The 19,926-nt window shown below is 36.9% G+C and overlaps 1 protein-coding gene across 1 annotated transcript; it reads right to left on the reverse strand.

Annotated features, from left to right (window-relative positions):
- Nucleotides 1-4,355: 4,355 nt before the first annotated feature.
- Nucleotides 4,356-5,013, reverse strand: LOC105045281 (protein RALF-like 33). The gene has a single exon (XM_010923511.4). The coding sequence runs from the start codon at nucleotides 4,896-4,898 to the stop codon at nucleotides 4,527-4,529; it is 372 nt and encodes a 123-aa protein (XP_010921813.1). The 5' UTR covers nucleotides 4,899-5,013; the 3' UTR covers nucleotides 4,356-4,526.
- Between the last annotated feature and the right edge of the window lie 14,913 nt (nucleotides 5,014-19,926).

The following is a 19,926-nucleotide window of genomic DNA, read 5'->3' on the forward strand; positions in this document are numbered from 1 at the left end:
GGCGACATAGATGTCGATGGCAATCTTGAGCACACACTACCCCAGAGGGAAGATGATGGAGGCTTCTTGACCATCAGATGGATCGTGGTGACGGCACGTTGACAATGCTCATCGGCATTTAAGGAGGCGGACTGCGGAGCGGAGTCCAGAGCTTCGTGTTTAGCAAAGACATTGGATTTCTAGATGGCAGTCATCGACAGATATGGAGCAATCTCAGAGAATGCGAAAGAGATGACAAGCGATCAAAAAAGAAATCCCACGAAAGAGAAATGGTGTGAAAAAATATCCCGCACGTAGAACAGGAAGCTAAGGGACGTGTGTAGATATTTCGGGTCAGTTATAATGTTTTCAGTAGTTTAAGAAGATCGCTGGATCAAATAGGATCTTTTCCAACAGTTTGGCTGGACCACTGGTAAAACTAAATTTTTTTCTAATAATGTGACGTGACTGTTGGCACAAATGAGATTTTTCCTAGAGGTTTGATCAAATCGCTGGCAAAAATGAGACGTTTCCTAGTGATTTAAGGAGCTCTTAATTTGTGTTTTATATGGTATTTAATTTTTTACTGTTATAAGTTTCAATTAAGATTGAAACTTAGGAGATAGGCTTATCCAAATCTTGAATTAGATATTGTATAAGTCTACAATGGTTTAGAAAAAAATTTTAGTTTGTGTGCTTGGGGAAAATCAATTAGGTTTAATTATAATCCCAGCAAAATAATTAGATTGTAATCTTGGTGATGACAGTTGTAATTTCCAAGAGAATACATAAAGGGTGGATATAGATATTGTGTTTAAGACCGAACCACTATAAAATTTTATTTTTTATGTGCGACTTTATTTATTTCTACTAACCACTATAAAATTTTATTTTTTATGTGCGGCTTTATTTATTTCTACTTTACTCCATTTATTTCTGTATACTTCTATATATTTATTAATTGCTTTTATTACATCTTCAGATGACTTATTCAATTAAGCATATATATATATATAAACATTATTATTAATATATATATATATATTTTTTTTTATATATATATATATATATATATAAGCTTAAAAAATTTTAGAAAATCTAATTCATCCTCCCCAATAGATTGTCTCACTGGGCAATAAATTGGGACATCCAAACAACTCCTACATAAACATCGAAAATCTGCTTAGAAAATCAAGTATTTAAATATAAGGTAATCTTCAACCTATATTACAGATTTACTAAATGTCCATTCACTAAGTTGAATAAATCTTCTTCATAAAATTCACATTTAAATTGATACTCAAAGGGGGAAAAAAAAAGGAAGGAAAGAAATAAATAGCGTTGATCAGGAAACAAGAACTAGTCTCCAATGAATTTTTGAGGACAAATGAAGATATCCTATTGCCGAGAATGAAGGAAAAAATCACTTTTTTATGGTCCCATGCAATTTGGCACAAGTGGCTCCTTCAAGATTTGGTGGCTTTATAGGGAACCATGTATAGCAATTTCCTTCTTCTCCTGTGAGGATCTACCAAAACACATTACAACTCGGAAAAGATGCCATTACCCTCCAACAAGGGCTCGCTGAAGATGAATGGACACAGCATTGCATGGCCAAAGATGAAGTCTGCTCCTTAGATATCAATAACTAGGTTGAAGTGGCCACGGGATGTTATGCCGTACATGAAAAAAAAAAATTGATTCAATACATTTAGGAGGTATTTGGTTAAGAAGAGTGGAGGTTTGGAATTGAAATTGAAATCAAATGGATGACTCCTATTCTAACTATTTGGTTGAGAGAAATCCTATTCTGATTTCGATTCCAGGATGAAATGGGAATGACTCAATCCATATAGAACTCAATCCCTACTCTCCTCTATGGATTCAAATTTTTATTCTAAATTCGATTCTGGTCACGAACCAAATGCTTCGAGAAATTTGACCATTCCGATTCTGATTCCAAGCCATTTCGATTCTGATTCCAAACTATTCCGATTTTTATTTTCATTCTGATTCTGATTGCGAACCAAACATCCCCTTGATACTATCATTAACCACACCTACAAAGATACAACAAAGATACAAATAAAGTAGCAGATTGGGTGGCCAAGTAAGATACCGCTCTTGATGGCTCGTATTCTTTGTTAGTTTGCTGACTAAAACCTACGGCACACCCATATCATTTCTAAAAAATTAATTGGTCAAGGAAAATAACTAAAAATTGCTTTGGCAGTGGGCAGCGACCCAAGGATTAATGATGATGCAAGCAAAGATAATGAAATCTTCATATTTTGATTGCATTCCAGTGATGCTAAATCACCGCCCTTTTCAAAACCAACATCAGACTCGGTGATGTTAAATTTGTTCCTGAGGATAAATTTCCAAGACCATCCCGCAACAATGATATTAGATTAAAATTTAAAAATAAAAATATTCTCAACCAAAATAATATAACCCAACTCAACTCTTTTGAATCCCTTCAGCCCCAATTAAAATATATAAAATATATGAAAATATTAGAATTGGTCTTGATATTACATGATTAAGGATCTTAAATTTTTATAGCATACCAAATATGTATAAAGATATTTAATCATTAAGACATATCGCACCAAATATAATATCTTAAATTATTAAAGTTTAAATCATCTCAGGATGAAGATCATCACTAATTTAAGATCACCATAGTAATTGAATATCGGCCACCAAAAACCACTAAGAAGGCATATTTGAAGAATATTCTCAAATCCTTGAGTCACCAACTTACAATTGTCCATTCCCCTAATAGATCATAGAAAAAAAAGTTGATAGAGTCCTTTGCTTGTTATTTTCTCTCGAGAAATTCTTTATGCACCGTGAGCAGTGTAGAAAATCTGAATAAAACATACCACTTTATGTGATTGATCCACGTAGTCACTACTTTCCAATACGTATTTATTATCTGTAGTTATGCTTTTTCGTTTAAAAATTTGTATGACGAAAATATCCATCTTTTGAAAAAAAAATTATGATATCTTATGACATATTATGACTTACTATACATAAGACGTCATAATATGGATCAAAAAATTATGACATCCTGTGTCAAATTATGACTTTTTACATGCAGGATGTCGTAATATAGTCCAGGATATCATAATATGATCTAAGATGTCATAATATGGAAGGGATATTTTTGTCCATCTACTTTTTAATATGCATGTAATGCCTGTAATTTCATTTTTTAGTTTGAAAATTTTGAATATCGAAAATACCTTCGTTTTTTGATAAAAATTATAACATTCTATGATATATTATGATATTTTACATCAAAATTATGATTTTCTGTAGGCAAAATATCAAAATATGAACATAAGATATCATAAATTTTTTCAAAGAGTATGAATATCTTCGTCATTTAAAATTTTGAAATGAAAAAATATAACTATAGACATTAAATTCGTAATGAAAAGCGATGGCTACGTGGATCAATCACATTAAATGATGTCCGCATCGAATTTTCTATATTGCTTGCGGTGTACAAAATTTTTCATCTTTTCCTTGGTCTGATTATTACTTCATGTTTCATCCTTAAAATGAACCTCGGAACCGAGCCCCATGAATTATTAAATGCTAAATCAACAGGGTACCCCCGGATACAGAGGAGGGGGGGCCTAAGTTAAATGAGGCATCTTCATGGAACCTAACTTTCCCCCTTAGAGAATAGGTGCAACATAAAGATAAAGCACCGCAGCCACAGGATCAATACCTTCTAGCAATTTTCAGATCCATCTTTTATAGCAACTTCTAGTACCTTCTCCACCGCCTAAATCATACGGTCCAGCTACTACACTAACGAAATCAACTGTACTCATTTCCAACTCAATGCTAGGATTGATGAGCTGAGTCCAAAACCCTCTAACTCTATCCTCACCATACGTCCCATGCGCCCCCATCTTATCTCCCACCCTCCCTTGTCACCAACCAAAGAAAGGCCTAAGACAAGAGGACTCACTATAATAATCAACATAAATATATATTTTTTCACTTCCATATGTCTTTCCTACTTAAATCATCACAGAGAAAATAAAACATAGAAACACCATGCTTTCCTTCTCTCCACCATCTTTCTCCTTATTCTTCCCACCACCTTACCTTGAATGGTGGTAAAAAGACAGGGGCAAGCGGAATTCAATTTAAAAAAAAGGAAAAGATCCAAAGGCAACAAATTGTTCAAAATTCAAAAAAACCTACAAGTTAATCATATGTTTTCAAAATTAAAAAAAAAAAAAAGAAATTGACAAAAATAAAAAAGAAGACAGATCTCCAGAATCTCTCACCTTCCATGAATCCAACGGCAATAACCTGAGAATATCATTTTTCTCCAACTATATCCATAAAAAAAATCGCATCTTTTTGCCTCGAACACATGTAATCAAAAGTATTCCACGTATAATAACAATAACAACAACGTATCAATTTCCAAGTCGGCACTCAGAGGGGAAAAAAAGAGGGGAAGAACGGAAAAGAGAGAAGAGATCGACGAGAAGGAGGAGGGGAAGAGAGCCCTAACGCCGGCACCGGGTAATGGCGGAGCATCCACGAGAGTAGGGGTTGGCGTGGGCGCCAGGGCGGCAGTTGTAGTAGGAGGCGCCGCGGCGAGAGCAAGGGGTGCTGTCGCGCCTCAGCGCATCGTAGCTGATGTAGCGCGATGTGGCCAGGATCCGGCGGCTGATCTCCGAGTCGAGCTCGAACTCCTCGCCGGCGAGGCACTCCGCGATCGTCCCCTGGCACGCCGTCCGCCCCGGGATCCACCCCAGCTCCGCCGCACCGGCGGTGGTTGCGGAGGAGATCGCCTCCGAGGTGGCGGCGAGCAGGGCGATGGAGGCGGCGAAGAGGAGGAGGAAGAAGAGCGAAGGAGAGCTTCTTCGCATTGCCATTGCTGGTGTCTCTCTCTCTCTCTCTGGCGTTGTATGCCTCGCGCTTTCTCTCTCTAAAAATTTTTCTCTTTCAAAAGTGGAGATTTTGGGGAGGGCCTGGAGGGAAGGGAAGGAATGCGGCAGGGGGAGGGGTGGGATGGCAGAGTGATTTAAGATGGGATGAGAATGGAAACAGACCTGAGTTTTGGGGGAAATTACGATAATGGCATTTGACCAGGGCTCTATTACAGCGTTCTCTGTTTTCGGAGTAGCGTCACCGCTTTCCGTTAGGGGTCCCGATGGAGTCCACTCACCACCGGTGGAGGTTTTAAAGTTTTTTATCTGTCAACATAAATTTGCGGCGGGCTTCCAGCTTAGCAACACTGGATATAGATGTGACCACATGTGCATGTTGAGTTAGAAGAGCAGCAACATGCTCTTTGAGGTACAACCATATGAAAATTAAGCTTGGCATTATTAGTTGACAAGGAAAAATAGGTTTGAAATGACATGAAGTTCTATAGTTTTTGCATGTAAAGAAGTTACATTAACAGGAGTTAATATTCGAATTAAACCTAGAAGTTGTGACATTCGCATTTGGCTTAGGTAGGAAAAAATTATCAAACGCATCCAACTTGTATGACAAATGATAGAAGTGGAATTTTTAGGTATTGCTAAGAAAATAAAGAATTTGGTAGGTTTCTTGATGCACCAAACTAAGTTATATATGAAGCTAATCATGACTAGCTAGGCCTTGAGCACAAACTATATTTATTTTTAGTTAGACTTTAGATTAGATTTATTCAAAATTTGATATTTTTTTTGTCCAAGCTCAGTCTATGGTCAATTATAATTATATATTATCAACATGAAGTATTGAAATGATTTGGATTTCTTGTTTTCACGTGTACATAGATTATGATAAAATGAATTGCCCAAAGTTTTATAAATTCATTCATTTTATTGAGTAAAAAAACTAATAAAACTAATTTGAAATATTCAAGTAAGATTTTAAATATACACAATGGCATATTAAAAATTGAACCTTTCATATTATTTTATTTTATATTTTTTTATCCTTTAACCCAGTCACTTTTCTTTTACAATCCTTGTATAATCTATATATGCATATCAATTCACTTTCAATGCTACGTCATTTCATTGGTGCTAACATTCCAATTCCTTTATATTTTTGCTGCTCTAGTTTTGCTAACTTTTTAACTTCAAAAAAATATTGTTTTACTAACAACAACATTTTTTAAAAAATATATACCTATTAATTCATCGGTTACATTATATTATAAAAAAGAAAAAAGACATTCTAATTTTTTTAACATATATTTTTATCAAATGCTATGGGATGTGTACTAAAAATCTTTGTGCCTCATGGCACGAGGAGATTATGACTTACTTTAATTATTGTAATATGTGAGCTATGATTGAATGTTAACTTGTCAAACAAGTAATAAAACAAATCATGAATCTTTTCGTGTATTCATGGCCTTCAATCCATTTTCCTTATTTCCCATCTTATGGTAGAGTTGGTGACTAATTTAATAGTTGGAAAGAGGTTATAGTCACAATGGAATCTCTACTTTTATATAAAAAGAAATTCTCAGGATAAATGCCAAGCCTAAAGGGAAGAAAACCTCAAGAAAGTAATTATCAACTCTCTCATTTTTTTAAAAAAATTGGGACCCGCATACTTCAGTAACTTAGCATCCAACTCTATATCTAATCTATATTGGATAGTGAAAATGAGTAAAGCTTAGTGGTGCTTACTATGCGACATCGCAATTCTCTTGGTGCATGGCAAAAGATGATTAATGTAATTGGTTTACCAAGAAATTGGTTTGCCCAGAAAAAAAAAATATTTATAAGAAATTGGGGTCCCATATCTTAAGAATCTGGCTTGTAAATTAATTCTCTTCTCCAATCTTTTATAGGGTGAAAGAATGACGCATCCATCGTTCCTCTCATTTGCATCCACCGGTGCCAACATGTTACCATTTACTAGAGCTACTCAAAAATTATCATTCATTTGTTTCGTTGAAGAGCATGTTAGTGTGTTTTATCTTGATAGTAACGTAACCAAATTCATAGCTAAATTGCTAGTCTTTCTTAATAACTCGGCAAGCAATGTTTACTACCATATATATATATATATATATATATATATATATATATATATACGTGGAGATTAAAATTCATAATAAAAAAAGGATCAATGCCTTCTACCCAGCTCACGGTGTGCGCTCTCCACAAAGATTTAACAGAAAGGACCACTCACCTGGTCAGCAAGCACCAAAACCGAGCGGTCAAGGCACCTATGCCGGTGATTGGATCCAAAGTTCTTTTTTTATTTTTTTTTTGGCGCATTAAATGTTCCGCCCTTTGACACGTGACAGGGGTAAGGAAAGCGGGAGCGTGGCTGGAAGCAAGAGGCGTAACAGCGTAAGTAGAAGCAAGGTTTGGATCCTTAGGTTGGTGGTCCGGACATGCTTGCCTTGACCCCAAGGGCAGCCCTATTCCTCCAGATCGTCCAGCTATTCTTATTTCACCCACATTAATCTAGAACTAGAATTCAATAATAGGGAACAAGAAAAGAAAAAGTACAGGGGACGGATCCAATAGGGCTTTCCACTACCATCCATGCCATTGCAGCAGAATCCACCATGCCAGCCTGCCCATAGCGCCGTCACCGTTAATTGCCAGCACCATTTCGAAAGGAATTATGGATAAGGCCAAGCCAGGTCTTTTAGGTGGTGTTTAGTTGCAAGATATATCGCCAAATTCTTGCCAAGCATTAAAGAATTGAAACTCATACCGTAACAGAGGACATCCTCAGTAGAGACCAACATAGTGAAATAGAGTTATGCAATGGAATAAACTTGGCCCTATTCTTCCATTATCATTTTATCTTCGTCCTTTTTTTTTTTGGTATCATTATCTTCATCCATTTGATAAATGCTTAAAAAAGCAAGGAAGTAATGGTCTTTGCGGTAAAATCCAAACTATTAAATTTCTGGTCACCAATTCAGGATTCCCGTAACAGCCCACATAATATTTGCCAACATGTGGCTCCATCATGCATGACATCATTCAGATGGAGTCCAATGCACGACTTGATGGACCTCAATCAATTATAATCATGAACATTGTGAAAGGCTACAATGAGGAGTATTAAACTAATTTTTCATATCATGGTGGGATTAACAGTTTCACTAGATATTACAAATTCTATGGTCTTCAATCCTCTTGATTACAAGCAAAATGCCTCCACCTTTATCTCATGCATCCCAGCACAATTAGATCAGTAGTCATAATGAAATGGAGCATTCTAACATGTATCTGGCGTTTGGGGATTTGTAGGCCAACGAATGGGCCCACTGATGGAGTGAAGCCGTTATAGGAGCAGTCACCGTTTGCCACGCCAGCGGTGCAACGCGGAGAGAATGACGCGCACGTCGGACGCTCCTGCTGGGGCCCACGGGAAGGAGATGCGCCTTACAGGGCCGGCGACTCCGCGTCGCACCTTTTGGCATCGCCAGCTGTCTAAGTTTCAACGCTCTTCCCCAGTCTCAGCGGTTCCCAAACCGCCCCGCAATATTTTTTTAAGTTGTTCTTATATTCCCACTCACGCTATCTACATGCAGACCACCAACTATAAAAGCCGACAAAAGAAAACTGGAACAGCTCACAGCGAGCTCATCCTCATAAGATTTTTCTTCTCTTTCTTGTTTATTTATTTATTTTTTGGTAGAATCTCTTTCTTGTTTATTTAAACTTCCCAGGTGAAGCAGCCCAATGTACCATCCTCATCACTTTAGGAGATCTCTCTCTCTCTCTCTGTAAAGATCTGAACCATTCAAGGCATGACCCCTAGCAAGAAAAAGATAAAAAAAATGTAGGGTTTAGGGTTTGCTAAATTTAATGATCATCTTGCGATTATGGCTTTGGGGTGGAAGTTTCTAATTTATATGTTGGATCTATCCGTCAATCGTTGTAAAGAGAGATTAAGAAATCGTGTGCTTAGGAAAAGAATTTGATCTGTTTGGCTTGTTGCATTATGTTGGATGGATGTCTGGTCAGGACATCATCTCCCAAGATCTTTTCAGTACCACGCGATGCAGCAGGAAGAAAGAAGAAACAAAACAAAATAATCAAAATACGTGGATCAGCCACAAAAGGACTCGCCTCCAAGGAGCATGCAAACTTCACTATGAAAAAAAATTTACAAGAAGAGATCTCACCTTCAACCCTCGTACACCCAATTTCTCTCTCATCTGAAGTTCTCCTCACAAAAGCTCTCTCTCTTGGAAGACCCCCTTGAAATCCTGAAGCGACTGACGTTCGCTTTTCAGGAGCCTCCTACTCCTTCTCTCTCAGCGCTTTCGCCTCTCTCTCTTCTCTCGGATTCCATACGGCTCCGTACGACGCATCCTCCGGCAAAACCAGACCACACTCTTCCTTCTTCACTGTTCAGGGCCTTTTATAGGGCTAAAACTCAATTAGATTAGGTTTAAGAGTCCTAATCAAACCCAATTAAGGCTCCAAACTGTTGGATCATCATCGAGAACTCCCTGAGCCGTTCGATCGCGATCAGTCTATGGAATAGTACTGTGGACCATGAGAAATGCGTGAAAAATGCCCATGCGGTCCACAAGCCCAGCCGTGGACCGCCTGATCCACGGTGGACTGGGGTACAGGCCCAGGCAAGGCGCCTGGGCCTGGGTCAGCCCGCGCGCGCGAGCCTGGGCCACGCCCGCACGTGGGCCCACTCACGGGCTGGGCCGCACGTGTGCCTGGGTCGCGCGTCCCGCACGTTGGCCCCGCTTGGGCCGCGCACCGCTGCCTGCGGCCGCGCCGCCACACTCTGCCGGCCCGCAGCCAGCCACCGGTGGTCCTCCACCACCTCGGATCTCGTGTCGACTTTAAAAGCTCGTATCTTCTCCGTCCAAGCTCCGTTTTGGGTGATCTTGATCTCGTTGGACTCCATTTTTCATCGCGAACCTCATTGTGGCTTAATGTGGGCTGAATCTCGAGATATCAAATTCTAACAATCTTCATCTCGACTCGATATTCGATCTCCTTCAAACTCTGAGAGTTTCTGGATCTCCTCACCCCCATGCTTAGGACAATCGTCTACTGATCATGGATGAACAAACATGAGGTCGAGCCAGACTGTTCGATCTCATCTCTGTCATATGCTGTGCTCTTCCTAACCTGAGACCTGCTTGCGGCATCGTCTTGCGGCAATAGAATCTCACCTTGCGGCATCGCCTCTCGTCCTCCCGAGTCTCCTGTCTCATGCCCGATCCGCCTCCTAGAGTTCCACCTCGCTCTGAGCTCCGCCTGGCTCCCGAAGCTCCACCTGGCACTGAACTTTCTGTCAGATAATAATGTCCTCTGCTCTCCTTCTTCCTCTCCAGCACAATCCTATCACCACGTAGCACCCTCAAGATTCCTCCACCAGCTACTGTCCTGTAGCCTCTTGAATCCAGTCTACTAAGTGAGATAAGATTTTGCCTGAAATTGGGTATGTATCGGACCTCCTCCAATCTTCTCACTGTACCGTCATGTGTCCTCCAATTGATCGTCCCAATATCTCTGATCGCACAGCTCGATTCATCCGACAGATATACAATGCCTTCACTGTTCTCCAGGGAGTCAAACTGCTCCTCTCTGCAACATACATGATAGGGGCATGCAGAATCTAATATACACTGCTGGGAAGAAGTAGATACCTCATCAGATATCTCCAGGACATCTTCATCTGAATCACTACCAGCCGTCACTACAGCACCCACCGTCCGATTTTTGAGTTGAGGGCAATATCTGGCTAGATGCCCCAACTCCTCACACCGATAACACATGGTTTTGCTCAAGTCCCTCCTGGACTTGGACCGCCCTCGTTGCGATCTCCTGTCGCTCCGTCTACCACCTCCTGCTCCTCCAGAAGCCACCATAGCTGAGCTACTGCCACCTGAGCTCGAAGCTGGGTTCTCCCTTCTGAGAACCTCGCTCTGGAGTATCGCCATGGTGACCTCATCCATCTTGATGGTGCTCTTCCCCACTAGAAGAGCAGTCATCAAGGACTCGTACGAAGGGAGAAGCGACTCCAGCAAAACTAGTGCCCTGGTCTTCTCAACATTTTTACCAACACTGAGGAGGTCGGTGAGGATCTTCTGGAAGTGGCTGAGATGCTTCTGCACGCTCTGTCCCTCAGCCATCCGCAGTTAGTAGAACTGCCTCCAGAGGAAAAGAGTGTTGGTGAGAGACTTTGCCATGTATAACTCCTCAAGCTTTGACCACAGCACCATCGGAGAAGTCTCGCTCAGCAGATGGATCACCATCTCATCTGTCAGGTACATGCAGATGGTGCTCATCGCCTGCATTTGTAGCCGTTTCCAATCCCACACCTCTATGGTAGTCGGCTTCTCATCGCACAAGAGAGCATCAATCAACCCTTGTTGGATGAGCACATCCTTCACCCTTGCCTGCCACAAGAAAAAATTGCTCTTACCATCGAACTTGTTAATCTCCATCTTGATTGTTCCTATCTTCTCCATCTTCAATTTTGCTCACCACTGCTGCAATCTGCGTTCTTGTACCACCTTACTCTGATACCACTTGTTGGGTAGATATCTGGCCAGGACACCACCTCCCAAGACCTTTTCAGTACCACGCAATGCAGCAGGAAGAAAGAAGAAACAAAATAAAACAATCAAAATACGTGGATTAGCTACAAAAGAGCTCACCTCCACGGGGCATGTAAACTTCACTATGAAAAAAAAATTTACAAGAGGAGATCTCACCCTCAACCCTCGTACACCCAATTTTTCTCTCACCTGAAGTTCTCCTCACAAAAGCTCTCTCTCTTAGAAGACCCCCCTGAATCCCTGAAGCGACCGACGTCTGCTATCCAGGAGCCTCCTGCTCCTTCTCTCTCAACGCTTCTGTCTCTCTCTCTTCTCTCAGATTTCGTACGGCTCCATACGGCGTGTCCTCCGGCAAAATCAGATCACACTCTTCATTCTTCACTGTTCAGGCCTTTTTATAGGGCTAAAACTCAATTAGATTAGGTTTAAGAGTCCTAATCAAACCCAATTAAGGCCCCAAATTGTTGGATCATCATCGAAAACTCTTTGGGCCGTCCGATCGTGATCGATCCACGGAATAGTACCATAGACCGTGAAAAATGCATGAGAAACGTCCATGCAGTCCACAGGCCCAGCCATGGACCTCCCGATCCACTGTGGACCGGGATATAGGCCGGCAAGGCGCTTGGGCCTGGGCCGGCCCGCATGTGCGGGCCTGGGCCACTCACGCGCGCGGGCCCGCTCACGGGCTGGGCCGCGCACCTGGGCTGTGCGCTTGGGTCACTCGTCCTGCGCATTGGCCCGCCTGGGCTGCACACCGCTGCCTGCAGCAGCGCCGCCGCCGCTCGCCGGCCTGCCGCCGGCCACCGACGATCCTCCACTGCCTCAGATCTCGTACCGACTTCAAAAGATCGTATCTTTTCCGTTCGAGCTCCGTTTTGGGTGATCTTGATCTCGTTGGATTCCGTTTTTTATCGCGAACCTCGCTGTGGACTTAATGTGGACTGAATCTCGAGACGTCAAATTCTAACATATTAAATGGATTTACTAGCCAGTTAGAGTGGAGCAAAACCAAGTTTGAGCTTCAAAGAAATGAGTGAGAAGACCAATGCCACTTCCACTTGAGAAGATATTGGGTCCATTTAAATATGGTGGCATGGCAGGTGACAGGTGACAACCTTAGGGGTTCGTAACAAATTAACTTCAACCGTGGGATTAGGCAAATTCCCACGCCACTTTCACATTAAAAGGTGGAGAGAGGAATCTGAATCTTGGATCCAGAATACTTAAATTGATGTTTTAGTTAACTAGGAGCGCACACCCATACAAATATGTACGCATGTATTTATGTTTTTATGTACATATAGTTCTTAAAAATGAATGTATTATGGAATGCCCTAAATACTATCAAACTTCTTTTTACGTGACACATTTGGAGACTAATAGATATAAGACTTCTATAGCTGGGCTTTGGATCTTGGTCAGTCCCATCTAAATTATTAATGAGGAAATGTGGATCCTAAGCCAAGTGCTATATATGAACCTATAGCCTCATCCAAATTACTGATCCACCATTAATAATTAATATGGCACCATCTATTTTAGTGAAGGGGATTTCATGTGGTCTTGATTTATAAGTAAAATTTTGTGAAAAAAATATAAAATTATATTAAAGATGAGAGTTTTTAAACACGAATTATGGTATAATTATGTGATTATAAATAAGTGTTTGACTTTTGCTTTTGTGCAAGTTATGTAGGCCCTTTTTTTGAATTTGAATTTGAACACTTATATTATGTAGTACATTTTTCTCTGGCTTCCAACACAACCTACAAAATTTTTCCATGTCTTGAAACAATTTAGTTTGGATCAATATAAAGAACAAAATAATTAATATGTACCTATAAATTTGTTACAACATTTCACCAAGAGGCTCTATTGTTACCGCTCATCATGATTCCATCAAATCTTCAACTTAGAAAATGTTTGGTCATAAGAAAAATTGTTTGAGAAGTTTATTTTCTTTAAAAAAAATTTATTTATGATTTATTTTTCATAAGTATATTAAATTTAGAAAATTTATAACTACTCTTGAGACTTTCTCTTTTCTATATAAAGTGTTAGCTTGCCTTTTCTTTTTTTCCCTTTTAATTTATAAATTCAATCTATAACTTTTTGTAGATAGAAGTCTAGAGGTGGCAATTGGGTCGGATCAAATGCGGTTAGATCCAAAATTTAAATTCGATCTATTTATTAAACTGATCAGAATTTACAATCTGAGCCTAACATGTATAATAAATAAGTAATCCAATCTAATCTATTTAACATATTTATTGAATGGATAACCCATTAACCTAACTCGATCCGATCTGTTTAACCTATTTAATAAATGGCTATCTTATTAGTCCAACTCGATGCAACTTGTTTAATTTGTTTAAAGCAAAACCTATTAGCCCAACCTGTTCCGATCCAACCCAATCTGTTTAATACATCAGATAGTAAAAAAAATCTAAATATAAAAAAATTACAATAATTTTTTCTAGATGGCATTTACATTCAAGAAGTATTTACATTCAATCTTTTTTTAAGAGATGGTTACAATTTATATTCAATTTTACTTTATAATAAAGTAAATATTAAAAATATTTCAAAAATCTTATATAGTATTTACATTCAAGATTAGACATGATAAATAAAATTCAGTATACTAGTCCAAAAGGCATACTAATTTATGTCACAACAAACAAAAATACATACAACAAACTCTATAATGATATGCCAATGCATCTGGCAACATACAGAACTTGAGAAGATAAATCATAGCCCTCTAAGCATTTTTAGATCCTAAAATAGAGTATTGCTAGAGAGTCCACATATCCCATTAACTTATTTTATATATAGTTGAAATAAAATTGCATTCAATAAATTATCAATTGGGCTCATTCCATAAAATAACATTCAGCAAGATTAGAGTTGTTGGTCATTGTACAATTGAATACTTGACGGAAGTTTTACTATGCCTTACTGCAATTAAAAAATATCAATTTAAGAATAATTGAAGAAAAATGCATATATCTGAAATCAAACAAAGTATATAGAGTATATAATAAAATTATAATCTAAAATTATCAAATACACATATCTTAAAATTAATTCTATCATGAAACAAGAACCTAAACTTTAACCATTATAAAATTAACAACCATCATAACTCCATAAATCAATTGATAGCATTCATATCAAACAAAAAAGAGTCTCAACCTATGACAATATCTATATTCAAACAAAAAGCAAAAAGAGTTCCAAACAAAATATAACATAATAAGATAATATATCCAATAAATAAGAGCAACACAATACGAAAAAATATCCATGACCATAATCTATCTCATTATGATTTATGAGTTGGCATCAATATTAGCCGAACATTGAGTTGATTGGATTTCATTGATGGAACTTGAGCTTATCACATCTTTTACAATTTCATCTAACTTGAATTCCAAAATATCTACATTGAAAGATTATAATAGTTACTAATAATTTTTTTCAAAATATAATAGTAATAAAACTAATTAAAGTATGAAACATATACCTTTCTTTCCAAACATCCAATCTTGAGTGAAAATCAAGGCCTTAGAAATATCTGGTTTACATGCACTATGAAATTTATCAAGTACTCATCTATCAATACTAAAAGTAGATTTGGTGACAACTATAGATATTAGAATACTTAAAATATCACATGTTATAAGAGAGAGTTGAGGATATCGAAATGGATTGACTTTTCAAAAATAAAGGATATCCAAATTGAACTTCCCATCAACTTTAGGCTCATTGAAATATAATTCTAATTTAGATTTTTATATAGTAATCATAAAATCAAAGCTTTTAAAGATATTAAAATATTATATTCTTGGAAAAATAAAAAAGTTATGTATCGAAACAATACAATATACAAGGATAATAAATTTATTTTGATAAAAAAATTTATATTATTTTAAAAGTATTTATTTTTCTACATAGATCAGAAGTCTTATAAGAAGTAATTCTCTTAATGTCTCTATGCCTTATTGTGCTAATTGTTGGAGCTTTGAAAAGAAAAAAAAACTACATATTGATTAAAAAGAATAAACATATAATCACAGATGTGCATGCTGTCCATACAATCATTTTTATTTAACTTTTTATAATAATATCTCATAAATTAAAATTTATATCAAAGATCCAAAATAACTACCATGACTAAAATTAAATAATAATCTGATCAATATTTTTCAAAATTTTGATATATCTGTCATATCATTTTTTGTATGAAAGCATCTACACTCACCTTAAAGTAAGCTCAATCAAGAAAAAATGAAAAAAATATAAGTTTGATGTAAGATATTTAACTTTAGAAAATACTAAAATAGTATTGTGGAATATATTCAATAACCTGCTAATCTTCTCAATTTTACCCTCTCCTCTTCAGATAGACAATGCTTATAATTAGAGCCGCTTAATTTTAAATGATGAAAAATACGACAGTAAAAAAAAGTAGTCTCTAGCATCAGAAGAGTCGAATTTTATCTCATAGGAACATCTTATTTTAAATCTTTTTTACTTTCTAAAGAAACTTATCTAACACATTTTATAAATTTTTGCTTCCGATCTTATGAACCTCTGACTTATTTAATACTTTTACAAACCTTAAAGATAGGTTCATCTATCACCTTTAATCCCTCCTATATAATAAGTTGAGAATATGAGCACAACATCGAACATGAAAGAACTCATCATTTGAGTAAAATGCATTCTTCAAATTAAGTTGAATCTTTAATATATCAATAAAAACATCATTCATACATGCATTGTCCAAAGTCGTATAATATAATTTTTTTTTTCAATCCCCCAATTAATTAACAAACCATAAATTATTTTGCATAAAGAGATGCCATCATGTGGAGGAGGCATGAAGTGATAGTTAAGAACTTTCTTTTTAATAAAATAGGTGGTTAAATACAAGTACCCATAAGTAGTAATAGATATCCACAAATTTGAAGTCAAGCTTATCCTAAAAGAAATTGAGTGTAGTCAAAATAGTAAATTTTCTTTCTCTTTTTTATATAATTTCAGCATATCTACCTTTATATTATTTTTTAATACTAACTTGACATCCTCACAAATATAAGTAATCAAAGATCTAATACCTTCATACTTAATAATTCCATATGTTATCAATTTGTGGAATTTCTCGGGATCAAATTTACTAGAAACGCATAGATATAGACCTTTGAGATTATGATAGGATCATTTGTCCTATATCATGATTTTTTCTATAACTCTCTATATATCTTTTCAAATTTTTAGTCCCAATCTTGCCACAAAATGCATATTTCATACCACACTTTATGCATTTGCATCTTTGGATTATTTTATTTATATGAAAAAATTGATAAACATGAGAAGTTAACTTTCTTTTATGTTTGTCATATGTGAAAAAATGGTGCCCTACAAGTCAATAGAAATTTATATTTTGATGGACTGTTCTTTAATTTTTCAGACTCATATAATAATATTTTAATAAATAAATAAAAATATTTATATTTCATCATATGCTGCATCTTATATTTGTTAAGATTATGATGAACCCCATAAATTAGGATAATAATTTTAGAACGATGATGAGATTATGTTTGTAAGATCTAAAATTTTAAAATCTTAATCTAAAATATTTTCAGTCATTGGAGTATTGAGTCGGAAATCAATATTTTCGAAAAGACTGGTACATCCTATGTATGCTTAATGAAGAGGGTGATTGATCTTACAGTCACTTGTGTGAGACACTAATATAAAAATATGGATACTCATTGGAGAATGAGTTCACTAAATTGATCCGACTTGAGAACATCTTATGGAGCCTTACATGTATGTCAAAAGATGGTTCTCTTAGTGGGAGTTGTGCAAGTGATACTTAGATCTGAGATCACCATAAAATTTTGTGTACATAAATCTATATTTTAGTTCATACTCATTCATAATATTAAATCATGTATGGGGTGTTCTAGATATGATGGAGTATATATAAAGATTATGAGTCGGTCAACAAGAAATCGATCACTCCTAGTAAGAGGAGAAGTCATCTTATGCATTCTTATCTCTAGATGACTCAGAAAGTTTCTGATCAGAGCAGAATAAAAATTAATTTTTTTTTTAATATTTCATTAGAATCATCAATTATTGATGGAGAATTGATAAGAATATATATTTGAGTTTGACATAAATCCATACTTATGAACATATTCAAGATGCAGAATGGTCGAAAGATTGAATTGCACGATAACTCACCATTGAAGGATATTTTTGATATTTTTATCAAAATTTTATATTTTTCAGATAGGCATGATATGTTGCTAGACGTCAATTTTATCTTATAGATTTGATCGAATTAAAGGGTTTAATTCGATCATCAATTAGAAAGAATTCTAATTATTGAAATTGGATTGGCTCAATTGGATCTAAATCAATTAAATTGGATTCTAATCAAAACAGGTCAACTTACATCTGGATCTACTGCTGGTTAGATGTGAAACCTAATAGATCACATACAAAAAAAATTGATCAAGGGTCTAATTAGATTAGATTATGTTTGTAGGATGAACATGCTAGCACATGTTGTAAATCCTAGCTTCCGTGTTTGAATCAGATTCAAAATTGATTCCTGATTGGGCTAATTAAATCCAATTAAACTCATTCTCGGTTTGGATTTGATTTGGGTTGACACTTGGTTGGTTGACCCAAGGAGTTGGCGCCACATCCTAGATAATTTTTTTTTGAAACATGTGGAGTTTGTTTTGTGCGCAGAATTTTGGTTGGAATCTCATGGGATGGGACGCCCTTTTCCTAATTTTTATCCAATTTCCTTTTGTGGCTGAAATACTTCATGGGTTATCGAAGGAAATTAGATAAGTTTGGAAACCGAGTCGCCTACCCTAATCCATGCACCACTTGGAGTTCAAGTGGTTATGGACTCTCATTTTCCTTACATGCCTATTTATTTTCCATGCCTATCTGAAGGGGGTGGCACTTATATGGGCCATTGGATGACCATGACATGAAACTCTATCCGTTGGATAGAGTGGGCGCACCTCAGAGCCTCGTGATGCATGGGAAGAAATATCGGAGAATTAATTTCAGCGAAGAGTCCATTTGCGCAAAGCATCTCTTCGGATTAATTCCCAAAGCCTTCCATATGTCATGGAAAATTCTATGGGGTGTGAGAAATACAGATAAGCATGAGATAAAGTAGGGAGGTGTGAGATGTCCGTTGGATGGGCTGCGAGTTGGTCCCGATGGCGTCCGATCTCCAACTATAAAAGAAGATGTGCAGCGGGGTTTCATTCCATCGAAAATCATCCTATCTCTTCTTTCTTACATAAGTCTTCCCTCTTGTCCAATTATTCACTTTCTTCTCTTATTAGGATAAGTCCAAAAATAGTAAGGACAAGTCTGATTCTAAGACAAGGGCCTAGTAAGAGATTTAAGGAAGACAAGGAGACAAGAAAGGTAGAGATAGGAAGGCTAGGAGGAGAGGAAAGAAGTCTAGGGGTTGGGCTGCCCAAGAGAATTCTCAGAAAAAAAATTCAATGGGAGAAACTAGTTATGGAGCAAGAGTCTCAATCAAGATCCTATGTGGATCACTTTTGGAGGGTGAATATTTAGGCGCCTGGTGGAAGCTCTGCTAGAGTTTGGATTTAGCGATATAGGTATTCTTCTATACCTTCTATTATGTTATATGATTATGTGTATATGATTGTTAATCATTAAGGAGGTCTTGGATTAGAATTATTTAACTATGATTTTATTATGAAAAAATTTTGAAATCCATGCTTTCGCTGTCCCGTCATAACCCTACAGTGGTATCAGAGTTAACCTTGTTTGGTTCAATCATATGTCAGTATGCTGATAATATTCATGTGATGCATGAAATATTTTATGTTATGACTGTAATCATGTGATGATCATGTATTCATATGATGTGATATGAATTGTTGCATATATGATAGCATCTTAGATTTAATATATATGCAGTTGAATTTTATATGGTTCATGTTAGAATGTGTATGAGACCAATAAAGTCCTCATATAAAAATTATATTAAGTTACAGTGATTGTGTTATGACCAGAACCAAGTCCAATTTGAAATCCAGCCCAATTAAAGTAATGGCCCCCAAAAAAAAATGACAATCGGTTGGGAGGAAGAAGACTCTCGTTAAGAGTCTTCTCCCAACCCCAACGAGGAGATCGAATCTGAGCCAAAAACTTGAGTGTTCTCTATAAAATAGAAACTCCTCCCTTGCTCGGCCATCCATCACCGAAGAAGCACTCTTCCTCTCCCTTTTTTTCTTTTGTTTTGTCATTTTTTTTCTCTTCTCGGATTGAAGGCTTTTGCCAGCAATTTTGTGGCC

Source organism: Elaeis guineensis, chromosome 5 (assembly GCF_000442705.2).
Source record: "Elaeis guineensis isolate ETL-2024a chromosome 5, EG11, whole genome shotgun sequence".
NCBI classification, from domain to species: domain Eukaryota; kingdom Viridiplantae; phylum Streptophyta; class Magnoliopsida; order Arecales; family Arecaceae; genus Elaeis; species Elaeis guineensis.

Coding starts and splice junctions, on each gene's coding strand:
- LOC105045281 (XM_010923511.4), bottom strand. CDS start 4,898: ATGGCAATGCGAAGAAGCTCTCCTTCGCTCTTCTTCCTCCTCCTCTTC.